At 43.3% G+C, this 14,388-nt stretch overlaps 1 protein-coding gene across 2 annotated transcripts; it reads right to left on the bottom strand.

The window, feature by feature from the left end:
* Positions 1–356: 356 nt before the first annotated feature.
* Positions 357–14,114, bottom strand: FUCA1 (alpha-L-fucosidase 1). Of its 2 annotated transcripts, XM_063140329.1 has the most exons (8): positions 13,705–14,114; positions 11,581–11,715; positions 11,311–11,448; positions 8,398–8,503; positions 7,241–7,441; positions 5,686–5,876; positions 3,544–3,643; positions 357–1,118 (listed from the first exon to the last, which is right to left on the bottom strand). In XM_063140329.1, the coding sequence occupies exons 1-8, from the start codon at positions 14,097–14,099 to the stop codon at positions 978–980; spliced, it is 1,407 nt and encodes a 468-aa protein (XP_062996399.1). In that variant the 5' UTR covers positions 14,100–14,114; the 3' UTR covers positions 357–977. The 2 variants fall into 2 exon arrangements, with proteins under 2 accessions (XP_062996399.1, XP_062996400.1); XM_063140330.1 differs by lacking the exon at positions 3,544–3,643 and having other exon boundaries at positions 1,030–1,118.
* Between the last annotated feature and the right edge of the window lie 274 nt (positions 14,115–14,388).

A 14,388-nucleotide genomic window follows, 5' to 3' on the forward strand; every position in this document is an offset into this window, starting at 1 on the left:
TATCCTAGATACAACAGCAGAAGGATTCTCTTGGAATGAGCATTTGGACTCTCATTCACCTCATCCAAGAAGCAAGCTTGCATAATGTCAGAGTCCTGAAAACATGACGTCCATGTCATCACTTCACTGCTTTCCAAGAACATGTTGTTTTTGTTCTCCTCAAGTCACTACAACAATTGAGAAAACCTGGCACTTGATTCCCTATTGCCCCACAACTGTGGTATATTAATGGCTTGTGACCAGCAACTCTAGCAAATTCTGTGCTCGTTTTGCCATCAGACCTTGCTTGTTTGTGAATTCAGCTTCAAGGCTTCTCCATCCTATCTCAAGCAAAAAACAAACCAAAAAACACCAACTTTGTGGAAGCTTTTGAGCTTATTTATTCATTTATCATATTTATACCCCACTCCTCAGCCAAAAAAGGCTCTCGGAGCGGCTTACACTTGGCAAAAAAGCTTATCACCATCTAAAGCACGTACAAGAAAGATCTTAGGCACAGGTGTCTCTTACGTCTAAGCAGATTTGCATCCTGAGCTGGCTGGTAAAAAAAAATTTGTAGTGGAGACCTGCTCCAATTCAACAAAGCCAAGCTGCTATCCCGTACTCAAGTTTTGTCCCACTCAGTGAAACTCGAAACAGCCGAAGATATTTCCCTGAGAACTCAACGGAGACTGTTCTCACTCCATGTAAGTGATGTTTAACATAATACAGCAGAGTTTTGGTCACGTGTATCAGGCGAGTTAAATCCTGCTGGAAGGATGCCCATCACCCAGTCCTTCTCTATTAAAATGCAAGAGCTGAGGATTGATAACAGGCAAAGTTTTCATTTTAACTGCAGATCCTGTCATTTAGACCCACCACATTCCAAATCTATTCCTGCCACTAATTACAGCAGCAGCAGCATCAACACTTCCGTCTTTGAGAGAGAGAGAAAGAAAGCATAACAAGAATTTCTCAATTCCCCTCCAGCTTCATCATCATTCTACTCCAACTAGCTTGAGAGTCCAGCCGTGCTGCAGAGGGAGAAGTGAAGGAGTCGTCAACGGCAGCACGACCTGCAGTCCTTTCTCTGGTAATATCTGCCACTTCAAAGGATTGGAGAACCCCAGCATAGTCACCTAAAACAGAGAGGAAATAAAAGCTGGTCAGCTTTATACACTCCAAGGTTCTAAGCGGGTTAATACAAGCAACAGTCACTATGCGATAGCTTCAAGGAACATATGGGACCCCCAAAGGGCTTACAACCTGGCCAGCACTGTATGCTGTGATGGCACAAGTTTGGGCAGCCACAATTCTAGCAGGGCCATGAGCTGCCTGGTGAGAATTTATGTTCTCAGAATTAGGAGTGAGCGGTGCATGAAGGCTGCCACTTGTATCAATCAACTCACTGACTTCAAACCAATCAGGATTAGGGCAGCAGGATTGCCCAGGATGAAGCATGGCAATTAGAAATATCCTATGCTTAGCAAAGAAGGGTTAGGGTTCTTCTCAGGTCATAAACACCCTGTTGGGAATTCTGATGGTACACAGTATTCTAAGTGTAGTTGCACCAAAGAATTGTATAAGGGCAGTATACTGGTCATTTTATTCTCAATTCCTTTTCTTATAATGCCTAACATAAAGTTTGCCTTCTTTATAGCAGCTGCACACTGGGTGGACATTTTCATCGAGCAGTCCACAATCCCAAGATCTCCTTTTTGTTCAGTCACCGCCAGCTCAGATCCCATTAGGTTATACTTGGAGTTGGGTTTTTTTGCCCCAATGTGCATCACCTTACACTTACTTACATTGAACCACATCTGCCATCTGGGTGCCTGCCCACTCTCCCAGCTTGGAGAGATCCCTTTGGAGCTCTTCACAATCTCTGTGTGTTTTAACAACCTTAAATAATTTGGTGTCATCGGCAAACTTGGCTACTTCACCGCTCACTCCTAATTCCAGACTGTTTATGAACAAGTTTAAAAGAATTGGTCCCAATACCCGGCTTGTCCCAAAATGTACCCCAGTGCCTAACAAATCTGAACCCCTCCTCTCTGCACCATTATCTCATCCACGCATTGAGACTTCTCAGCTGCGCCTGTCTAGCTGGCCCTGCGCGTGGAACTGGTAGCATTTCAGAGAAAACTACCTTGGTAGCAACCTAAATTTGGCTTCCAGGACCTCACGACTACATTTCTCCACATCATTGGTACCAACATGGGCCACGACAACTGACTCCACCCCAGCACCGTCTACTATGCTATCTAGACGGTGCATGATATCCGCTACCTTCGCACCAGGCAGGCAATTTACCATGCGGTCTAGACGCCCGTCACAAACCCAGCTGTCGATGTGTCTAATGATCGAAACTCCCACTACCACAAGCCCCCCTCCCCCCGGAGGTACATTCTCGGTGCGAGAGGATATTGACACGTCTCCTGAGGAATGGGTCCCTTCTAAGGGATCATTCCCCTCTTCCTCAGAGTGACGCCCTCCTTCCTCAAGACCCTCATGCTCCATGACTGCAGAGGAGCTGTCTCCAAAGGAGTGGGATGTCGCTGTTAGGTCCCTGAAGGTCTCATCTATCAACCTCCCTGCCTCTCTTAGCTTCTCCAGGTCAGCAACCTTGGCCTCAAGGGAACAAACTTGTTCCCTGAGAGCCAGGAGCTCATTACACCAAGCACACACCCATGATTTCTGTTCAGCAAGCAGATAATCATACCTGTGGCACTCAGTGCAATACACTGGGAAGGCCCCACACCCCGGCTGTCATTCTACCTTCATAACTGTTTTTTTATTATTGTTGCTAATACTGCTGTTACAGGTTTTGTTTACTAGAACTGTTACTGGGAGAAGGTAGGGAGTTTATTTAGAGCTTAGTGTTTGTTCATTGGTTTTAATTTAAAGTTACTTACTCTGAGTAGGGATGGGAAGATTTTACCGCCCTGGCTTCCTCACCCTGCTGAGCCTAAAATGAAGCTAGAAAAACTAGGTCTTATTTCCATATGAGTATGAGGTTTTCTTTAAACCAAATATGAAAACCAAGGGATAAGTTTATTTCTTAAGCTTAAACTTGCTATATTTAATTGGCTGCTCTCTAGGGTCTAAATCCTGAGCTTAAACTGAAACTAGCAAGGAGTGAGTCTTTTTTATTCTATTTTTTTCTGTGTATATGTTGTTTTTTTAGCTAAGTGATAAGCTGAATTCTTACACCTGGTTTATATAGACTGCTCTTTAAGGCCCAAAACCTGGACCTAAACTGAAGAAAAGAATCCCATCTACATATTTTAACTAATCCCAAGCTATAAGGGAGGGGAAATCAATTCATAGCTCTATATTGATAGGAGCCACTGTACAGGACCAAGTATTGGAGATGTCTGCTTAGAAACAGGGGAAAAAAGTTTACTATGATATAATTTACTGTTTTGAGCTGCTTTCAATTTCTTTGTGGGAAAAATGGAAATGAATTTTAAAAAAATAATCCGGATTGTCAGGATTTCTCAAATGTTACCAGGTTCTAAGGCAGGTCATTCCCAAAACTACTTTTTGTTTCACTCTCCTTACTTGAATGCTTGCAGAGAGGACAGGTGATGAAAGTATCACCATGCTGTCTTGTGGCCACTTCAAGAAGATAGCATAGACTGTTGCTCCCTTTGAAGTGTACCTGGGAGAATACAAGGCAAAACACTGAGTTGTGAAGAGCCATGTGAAATACTGACGCAGAAACTAGGCATCCATCTTTTGAGGGAGCACAACCCTTTCACGTGCTAAGTTTGGCCACAGGTGAAGGCCGGTCCACAGGGCTCTTGGCTTTTCTCACACACTGGGTCTGCTCAGCTATGAGTGATGAAAGCCTCAAAGTTTACCCTTCCACACACCCTGAAAAAGCAAATATTGCATTACAATCCGTCCTTGTTTTTCCAACTGCTGCCGTCAACAACATGGCGGTGGGACCGGCAAGGGCCTGTGCAAAACTTTCCATTCATTTCCTTTGCAGAGGTATTCTTTTTTTTAAAACAAAATGTTTCCTAACCCTTAATGATTTTCAGAATTCTATTTTCTCATCCCATCCTTTACAGATGATTTAACTTACCACCACCTCATAGGTGGCCTAGTTTTATTAAGCTTCCTTGGACTATTGGTGGAAAAGCAGGCTATAAATCCTTAAAATAAATAAAATACAAATATAAAGCTTTCAAAACACACCAAGGGAAGGTTTAAAGTTGAATTACCTTTTTAACAAAATAAAGGCAAACAAGACATCTATTTGTGGTTTCAGGTGTCATAATTTAGTCCAACCCTTCTCAATAAGTAAAATATCCAAAACACAGCCCAACTCAATAAGGAAATGAGCAATTAATTTGGACAAACCTCCATGGGCTTTGGATACTGAATTACTAAAGACAACTCTATTGTCCCAATATTTTTACACCGGGAGATGGGCAAAAGATGGACCTGGATGTACCAGTAGATCTCTGAGTCATTTGCAGCAGATCAGCAAGTATATCAGAGTCCCAATAATTTAATAATAGCAGCAATAAATTATATGCTGAAATGATGAAGGCTTGGGATAAGCAGGAGTTTGGAAAGCCTGAAAGCTCCTTTCAGTTCTGGTACTCAAAACAAATTCTTTAGTTCTAGGTGTAGCTCAGAATTCTTTAGTTCTAGGTGTAGCTCAGAATTCTTTAGTTCTAGGTGTAGCTCAGAATTCTTTAGTTCTAGGTGTAGCTCAGAATTCTTTAGTTCTAGGTGTAGCTCAGAATTCTTTAGTTCTAGGTGTAGCTCAGAATTCTTTAGTTCTAGGTGTAGCTCAGAATTCTTTAGTTCTAGGTGTAGCTCAGAATTCTTTAGTTCTAGGTGTAGCTCAGAATTCTTTAGTTCTAGGTGTAGCTCAGAATTCTTTAGTTCTAGGTGTAGCTCAGAATTCTTTAGTTCTAGGTGTAGCTCAGAATTCTTTAGTTCTAGGTGTAGCTCAGAATTCTTTAGTTCTAGGTGTAGCTCAGAATTCTTTAATTCTAGGTGTAGCTCAGAATTCTTTAATTCTAGGTGTAGCTCAGAATTCTTTAGTTCTAGGTGTAGCTCAGAATTCTTTAGTTCTAGGTGTAGCTCAGAATTCTTTAGTTCTAGGTGTAGCTCAGAATTCTTTAGTTCTAGGTGTAGCTCAGAATTCTTTAGTTCTAGGTGTAGCTCAGAATTCTTTAGTTCTAGGTGTATGTATTTTGCACCAAACTCTGGTCGATGGATCTCAAGAGTTTTAGAGGGGTGGGTGGGGAGAGAAGATCCAGCAAGCCTGCAATCTACCCAGGACTGCCTTACACTTAAATTTCCTTGAAAGTGCTGTAGCTCACGTTGCTTTTCCGAAAGAAGATGCCACCTTCCTACCACCGCAGAGAAAATAATATCTAGGTAATTAGAGCTTAATTGAGATGTTAACTGGATGTTCTTTCATACTTGCTATTGTTGAATTTGAAAAAGGATTTTTATACAAGTGTGCTCCTTTCTAAAGAGGCTCCAGTGTTGTCAGGACACCAATCTCTTTAAGACCAAATATATGTGGATATTGGCTAGGTGCCTAAAGCATATTTTTGCAGTCCCACCTGCTGCCTCACCTGCCACCTTCTCCTATTCTTATGCAAGTAACACCCCAGGGACTACCTGCCCCCATCTCTGAGACGGAACAAGCCATCTGGATTAGTTTTACCATACCAGGTGTTCTCAGTGCTGTTCTCCTTTTGTACTCTCCATGGCTTCGATTCATAAATGGCCTCCCCGTTTATGCTCAGCCACTGCCCAAGCGCCAGGAGCCTGTCTTGGAAGATTGGAGCGATCACCCCTTCTTTCGTGGGCCCCACATTGAGAAGGTAGTTTCCGCCATAACTCACAGTCTGCACAAGTTCCTGTGGTGAATAAAAGCAGGGACAAAACATAAAAACATGTTATGTGAGGAGGGGGAAAACCATTCCTAAAGAGATACATAAAAAGGGTCTGTATGTATCGCTTATCTAGTCCTGACACTGAGGAAGAATATTCTTTAACAGCATTCCCCACCATCCCCAGCTAGTATAGCCAACACAGGATGGGCTTTGTAGCCCAACACATCTGGAGGGCATCAGGTTGAGGAAGTCTGCTCTAGACCACTAACACAGGCACTTGCCTACGTTTTTCTTGACAGATTTCAGTGAAGGAAATTCTGTAAGGTCACAAAGTGGTTCTTCTGCTTAACTGCTTCCGTAACTAGGAATTTTGTCCCAAACATTAAGGTCAAGTCTAGTTTTGATTTTTTTTTCTGTCCCAAAAGCTCAGATGGGCTCTAGTGCCCAAAGAATAAACAAATGAGTTTTAAGAACCAGAGGAACAAATCAAATGAGCATTATATTTGAGGGGAAAACAGTATGCCCATTGAAAGAAAAAGAATTGATAAATGTTGTGTTATACCCATATAATGAAAATTCCTGCACTTAAGAAACGAGGACAATTTCTCCCTAAATTAGATAAAACATATATTCCCTTTTTAATGGGTTGGAACCAGACTTTGACTGGACGGAGGGGAGAAGAGCAGGTTTCAAATATAAAGCTCAAATTATTTCTGCTGCTACTAAAAGACAAATTATCCGATTTGCAACTCCGAAAACTTCCACCTGAATATTTAACAATATGTTAAGAGGGCTCGGATTGTAACATGTGCCCTGCTATCTTTGCCGTAACTTCAATAAATTGGTTCCAATAAACATTTGCGAATGTACAACTTTGGCAAACATACAAATATCCTGCATACTTGTGTTGACATTTATAAACATTTTTTTAAAATTTAGTTGGATTTTTAATATAAGGCAAGAGGAGGAGGAGGAAAGAGACAATCCCAGCAGCAGGTGTGTTGGTGGTTGGGACATTTTACCTTACATGTCCTCTGGGCAAGGCAGCAGGGGCAGTCCCAGAGGTTCCAGCAAATGGCTGAATGATCATGGCTTTGCCTGGCTTGCTCTCTTTCATTGGAGGAGGGCGGAGGCAGCCGTTGGCGTGGCTATTGTTTCAGACATTCAATTTGTCAAATGAAGTTTATGTATGATATGGCATCATGTCAAGATCACCTGCAACCTGATGGAGTTCAGGTTGGTTTCCTGAAGAATGTGGCCTACTCTGGCTAGACCAAAGGCTCAATTCAGGCCTCTGCTCTTGTTGCTGTAAAACCCCTGGCAACTCTTTGCAATTTTTGGCTCATCTGATAGTCCTTGACCTTTTGTTTACACTTCACTGTGCTCACCTGAATGATGGAGGCCGCATCCATGAGTTCACTGATTTGCATGTTGCTTCGATACCCCCAGGAATGCTTGTCAACAGAGCTACACATCTCCCACTTGTGAGAAGGCAAAATGCCAGGCTTGTATTTATCTTGACAGTTATAGAAGCCTCCGTGGTGGCAGGAACAATTGATGCCCCATCGATCGTTCACCACAACAGTGTCCTACGAGGAGAGATGCGCGAGGAATTATTAAAAGCCAATGTTGCCTTACGTTACAATCTTTAGGCATGGAAAGGGAACGGTTCAGGGTCCGTCTTCACCAATGGGCCTGAAATGCTCCACATAAAACACAGTTTGGATCCAGCTCTGCAAACTGAATTTAGAGGAGGCAGGGAGAAATTTGAGGATTTTTACCTGGATTGAGCGAAAATTTAGCAGCAGTCTCAGGAGTTGGATGGAACAGTTGTTCTCTGGAAATCTAGGCAGGATCAGTAGCTGTGCTATCTGCCTGGAGTCATCTTATTTGTTTCTATTCTGCTTATTTATTTGTAAATAACAGACATTACGAAGATACCACGTGCTGGATTCATACTATTTAATTACACTTAGCTTAGCCATGCCTAACTTTCACACTGATGTCAATGGTACCCAAGTACCACTAACTTCGTCCCACAAGCCTTTAGTTCTCACAGCTAAAGAAAACATTTCTCTTCAGCACTGACCCTGGACTCCTCGTGGTTTGGGGAAGTGGGACGTGCATAGGAATATACAAGTTAACCACAGGCCTCCCAATCATGCTGCTTTTCCTTGGTGTTGCCACAATGCACACTCAAAGCCCAAGAACAGCCTCAGACATTGGGTGGGGAGACAGCAAGAGTCAACAACTTGTATTTTTTGCTTTCCACATTTCTTTGTAATACCTAAAGAGGAACATTTGCATTCTGCTTCCATCAGTTGCATAAGCTGAGCCACCATCAGGAACAACTTGAGCATCTCACCACAGAAGGCTGAGAAAGAGACTGAAGTTCCACTTTGGACATTGCAAAGAATTTTACAGCCCCAACTATTTCAATCTCAAATGCAAGAAAATGGCCAGGGGGGGGAGGGAGAGAGAGAGAGAGAGAGAGAGAGAGAGAGAACTTTCCTTTCCCCAGTAAATCTGAAGAAAATTCAAATACCTTGACTGGACTGTCGTTGTAAAGCCAGGCAAGGAAAGAGGTTGAGTTCCAGTAAGTATCAGGGGCCTCCCACTCTCCATCAGACCAAATGAGATCTGGCTTGTACCTTAGATGAAGATGAACAAAACCAGAAGATTTAACAGTACAACCGTGACTGTTAAAGTCTTTCGCTGAGATGAGACATTAGTGACAGATTTCCTCCATGCTTATGTTGGTGTAGCGAGTTAACAACACAATTTGTATTCCACTTTTCTACACTAAGGCCCTTTCTACACCTAAGCGTTATCCCAGGAAAATGGAGGGATCGTCCCTGCCTGCCCCCGGAATTCCCTGTGTGGCATTTGGATGCACAGGGACGATCCCAGGATATAGGGCTGGTGTAGACATGCCCTAAGTGTCATCATGCATTATACTTCTTTAAAAACTATTTTAAGGGGAGAAAAAGCTATAATGCCAATGTGACGCAGTGACCCAAATGTTGGGATTGTACATGGGAAACCTACATTATTTCTGCAAAAATTGTGGAGCACTTTGAACATCAGAGTCATATTTTAGACATGACAAATTGACAAGGCTGTTCAAGTGCTGAGGTTGGCAATAGCACAGAGTGAGGAACAGTATGCAGAACTCAGCTTCCAGGAAACCTCTACTTCTCAATTTTAACAAAGTTTCTAGTCCGTTTGCTTGCAAACTTATTTATTTATTTATTTATTACACTTATATACCGCCCCCATAGCCAGGGCTCTCTGGGCGGTTCACAGAGATTCTAGAATTAAGATAAAAACGAGCATACAAAATTTAAAATTCTAAAACACAGAACATACACACATAAAGCATTAAAAACCGTTAAAAAAACCTAAACATGTGGATGATTAAGATGTGCCACCATATGCCTGGGCAAAGAGGAAAGTCTTAACCTGGCGCTGGAAAGAGAGCAGTGTTGGTATATATGCTTGAAAGTCTGTCAGCCAGGCCTATTGCTATTGAAATCCCAGGAACAAGCATGGGCCCACATTTCCATTCATCACTGTTTGCCCTCTGGCGTAATCTTCCTCTCTATCCTAGAGTTGTTAAAGGGCAGGCATTATTATTTATTTATTTATTTATTTATTTATATAGCACCATCAATGTACATGGTGCTGTACAGAGTAAAACAGTAAATAGCAAGACTCTGCCACATAGGCTTACAATCTAATAAAATCATAGTAAAACAATAAGGAGGGGAAGAGAATGCCAACAGGCACAGGGTAGGGTAAAACTAACAGTATAAAGTCTGCACAACATCAAGTTTTAAAATCTTTAGGAAAAAGAAAAGTTTTTAGTTGAGCTTTAAAAGCTGCGATTGAACTTGTAGTTCTCAAATGTTCTGGAAGAGCGTTCCAGGCGTAAGGAGCAGCAGAAGAAAATGGACGGAGCCGAGCAAGGGAAGTAGAGGCCCTTGGGCAGGCGAGAAGCATGGCATCAGAGGAGCGAAGAGCACGAGCGGGGCAATAGTGTGAGATGAGAGAGGAGAGATAGGAAGGAGCTAGACCGTGAAAAGCTTTGAAGGTTAACAGTTATACTGAGCTATGGAGGCCTCAGCACAATGACAGGGAAGATATATGCCCGCAGCCCTCCTCCTCTGCATCAACTTGAAACTAGAGAAGTTGGAACTGTTTTTGTGTGAAGCACCTCAGCCACCTCCCACCAAGACAAGCTCCAGCCTTTCACTCTGGCCTTGGAGGAGAACACTGGGGCTGGCTACCTGGGTAGCCGAGGCAACTCTGTGCACAGGCAGCACTCAGACTTTAGAGCCTTCAAATGAGATTAAATGGAATCAGCCACCAGTTAATGCAACTAAGCTCATGTATTGCAGCAGGTTGGAAGTTTCCAGACTGCTTCCTTTATGAGACCACTTTAACTGAATCTGGACAAAAGCTCTTATCACTGAGCTCATCTAGTAAACCGCCCAGAGAGCTTCGGCTGTGGGGCAGTATATAAATGCAATAAATAAATAAATAAATAAATAAAATTATAGCAGGGGTGGGCAGCTTGTGGCCCTCCAGATGTTTTGACTCATAACTCCTATCAGCCCTAGCCAGCACAGGTGAGGGATGATGGAAGCTGAAGTCCAAAACATCTCGAGGGACACAAGTTGCTCACTCCATATTATAGAAAAGCTAAAGAAGGAGCCTCAACATATACATTTATTGAAAAGCAGATTTTTTAAATACTAGAAGATTAACTTTTGAACAGTGTTCTTCCTTTTATAAAATATGTACTTTATTGTGCTGATACATTTGTGTTAGTTTCTGAAATAAGAACTTGGCCGGGGGGGGGGGGGAGAGGCTCATACTGGTTATTTTGTGTTTTAGAACTAGCCAAGAAGTTAGAAAAATATTATTGATCTATCACATTTGCCTCCTGCCATATTTCCCAGGAGCTCATGGTAGTGTTCTGACTTTACACTGTTGGTTTTGCCCTACCCTGTGCCTGTTTACACTTCCCTGTGCCTGTTTGCATTCTCCTTCCCTCTTTATTGTTTACTACAACTTATTAGATTGTAAGCCTATGCGGCAGGGTCTTGCTATTTACTGTGTTATCTGTACAGCACCATGTACATTGATGGTGCTATATAAATAAATAAATAATAATAATAATAATAAGTTATTCCATTGGATCCTCACAGCAACCCTCTGAAGTAGTTTAGACCCACAGATAGTAATCTAGTAACCTAAGCTATGGTTTAGCTATCAAGAACATGGTGACATAGGGTTGGATCATGGCAAAGGAGGTCTTTATAACTCTACAACACATCATAGACACCAAGTGCTGCACATTTATTTGAAAACCCACTTTATTCAATGGGACTTAGAAGGGAGCAAATATGCATGAGATTGCAGTTTAGGCTATTCGTGATTTTTTCACTCTTACCTTAAAACAAGTTCATAAAGCTCTGGCATAGACTTCTCAGAGACAAAAAACTGGCTCTTGAAGCAATTTTTTTTGTCCAATAAATACAGTGGATTAAACCATTCCAAGAGGGAATGGTACAGTCCATAGTGTATGTTCCTGAAGAATAAACAAAGGGGGAAAACACAATCAAAGGATTAGATAGGTCTGGAAGTCCTCAGAGGGTTATTACATCCAGCCCTGTGTACCATCATGATCCTCCAAATCCCACCATTTAACCCACACCGATACCTTTTTCTGAGAGCATCCCCCAGTTCAGCCACTAAGTCTCGATGGGGTCCCATATCTACCGAATTCCAGTTCCAGGACACGGGGGACCCCCAGTTGGTGAAGCCTTCATGATGCTTTGACGTAAACACCACATATCTGTACGCATCAAAGACACAGATTCAGAAAGGAATTCATCCAAAATATTCCCATGGGTGAGGTTGGTGAAGGCTGAACCAAGGGTCTGTCTTGTTTGTTAAAAGCTACTGAGAAATTTTAGAAGATGTGGCCAAGCTGATACCTGTACTCTGGATTAATAAATCCGAAATGGAGGCTATATTCCGGGCTAATGCAAATGAAAGTGAAACCCATCACAAAATATTTTTATTTTAAGCAAAACTAATCCAAAATTGAGCAATTAGTGTCCGTCTTCATTCCTTTTCCCTCACTGAGGGTGTTCGTGCATAATGGCAGCATTTAGTGGCAAATTATGTGTATTTGTAGGGATACACACTGCGCACAGGTCTCTTCCAGTTTGCAGCATTCACAGGTTGTTAGTGGGACGTCCAAACCCAGGCAGTTTGGGTTATCTGTAGGTTAAATAACCCAAAAGTAACCTAAGAACAGGTTGAATTAACCCATGATTTGCCACCGAATGCTGCCATTATATGCAAACCAGGCACTGTGGGTAATGCTTCTATTCAGGCTTCTCCACAAATACATGTCATACAATAAAAATATTTTAATGCAGTTGAACATATATTCTACACATCATTATTAGTATATATAATAACGACTTACTATGCCATATAATGTAAATATTACATAACAAATTGTACACAGCATTATTCTTATATTACAATTTGTAATGCTATGTAGTAATTAGGTAAATTGTTAATGTCAGACACAGTTAATTATTACACATGTTTTAGCTGTGATAATACTATGTAATAATAATAATGTATGTAATATAATAATGGTGTCATATGAACATAAGAAGGGTCATGCTGGATCAGGCAAAGGGTCAATGTAGTCCAGCACTCTGTTCACAGTGGCCAACCAGTTCTTGACCAGGAACCCACAAGCAGGACACAGGTGCAATGGCACCCTCCCACCTGTCAGGTTTTTAGCCTGTGTAAGTTTTTTCTGAACTAGGGACCTAAGAAGTGTTAACTGGGATACTCATCTCAAGGCTTTGGAAAGAGGCCAAGATACGCAGGTGGAAGGTATCTGGGCAGAACAGTGACCAAAGGCCTAGCAACAGCAAACTAGCTGATTGCATGAGAACACTGTGATTGGTTCTTATCTGTATAAATATGTTAATGATAATGAATCAGAATGGAGAGTTTGTTGGAGCGTTATTCTGGAATTGTTCTCTATATATACTTGTACAGTAAACTTAGATAAGTAGTTAAAAGCTACTGTGTCTGAGTCTTCCCCCAGAGCCCTGCATTTTGCAGCATCTAGCCTGATGAAGGGATCCAGAGAACTCAAAAGACTGCAAATTTTGGTTGGTCCTAATAAAAGTATTGTCCAACTGTGGATTTTGGACTTTTTTTCTCATGGACAAGCCAGACTAGCCCCCCCCCTTTAAAACAACAACATATAAGTTTTGTAGTAAAAACAAAGGACCCAACAGAGCCTTGTGAATGGCAACTATTAACATAATAATTACTACTTGTACTTTTCTGCATTTTAATTCTCACATTACGAGTGTTTACATTTTCCCCTACCCCCATATGATGAAGGGGATTGTAGTCCATTAGTTTTAAGGTGCCACATGATGCTGCTACAATTGGCTAACACAGCTACCCCCTGGAAGCCATTGCTATGTAACTATTCGGGTCACTGTGACCAACTTACGGTAAGTCATTTATTCCAATTTGTCAACACTAACTCAATCCTCATTCGCTTTAATGGGTCTGCTCTAGTCAATGGATCCTGTGACTAATTGAAGTCTCACTCATTCCAATTTTCCTACACTAATTTAAGCCTCATTCATTTCAATGGGTCTACTCTACATGAGGCTAACATTGGCCACCCCCACCCCCACCCCCCGTGAAAGGGGACGAGCGGCAGCCACAGCCGCGACTTCCCCCTTCGGCTTCCGCCCGACGGGCCGTCCGGTCTGGGATGGGGGCGGCTGACCTGGCGCCGGCCTCCTTGAAGAGGCTCGCCCACTGCTCCGGCTGGAAGTCCCTGGCGGTGAAGCGGGGGGCGAAGTCGGCGTAGGTGGTGCCGGGCGGGAAGCGCGAGCGCACGAAGAGGTCGTAGTCGGGCAGGCGCGCGCCCTGCCAGTGCCACCAGAACCACTCGGAGCCCCAGGCCGGCACCGAGAAGACGCCCCAGTGCACGAACACGCCGACCTTGGCGTCGTCGTACCAGCACGGCAACGGCCGCGAGTCCAGGCTGGCCCAGTCGGGGGTGTAGCGCTGAGGGGAGGCCGAGGCCGAGGCCGAGGCGGCGGGCGGCAGAGGCGGCCCCCAGGACAGCAGCAAGACCAGCAGCAGGAAAGGGCCCCGGATGTGCGTGAAGGCCGCCATTTCCTTCCCGTCAGGCGAGGAGCTCGGCCTCCGCGCCCATTGGCTGCATCCTCAGCCAATGGAGGCCTTGCTTCCGCGTGCGTCCATGATAATAATAATAACGAGAAGGAAAAGAACAGCGCGCGAAGGAAGACTGGAGAGAACGGCTGGGCTGATGCTCGGGGTCACGTGCCACGACTGGAAAGCGCGCGGGGCGGGGGAGAGCGGGCGAGCGCGTGGAGACGCCCGCGCCTCAGAACGACAGCGCAGTGGAATGAGCAAAACTAAAGCAGGCTCTCGCTAACGTACA

The sequence above is a fragment of the Elgaria multicarinata genome, chromosome 13, assembly GCF_023053635.1.
Source record: "Elgaria multicarinata webbii isolate HBS135686 ecotype San Diego chromosome 13, rElgMul1.1.pri, whole genome shotgun sequence".
In the NCBI taxonomy this organism is placed as follows: domain Eukaryota; kingdom Metazoa; phylum Chordata; class Lepidosauria; order Squamata; family Anguidae; genus Elgaria; species Elgaria multicarinata.

Coding starts and splice junctions, on each gene's coding strand:
- FUCA1 (XM_063140329.1), bottom strand. CDS start 14,099: ATGGCGGCCTTCACGCACATCCGGGGCCCTTTCCTGCTGCTGGTCTTG. Junction 11,716..13,704: donor TTCAAGGAGGCCGGCGCCAG/GTCAGCCGCCCC, acceptor TGATGCGTACAG/ATATGTGGTGTTTACGTCAA. Junction 7,442..8,397: donor ACAACGACAGTCCAGTCAAG/GTATTTGAATTT, acceptor CTCTCCTCGTAG/GACACTGTTGTGGTGAACGA.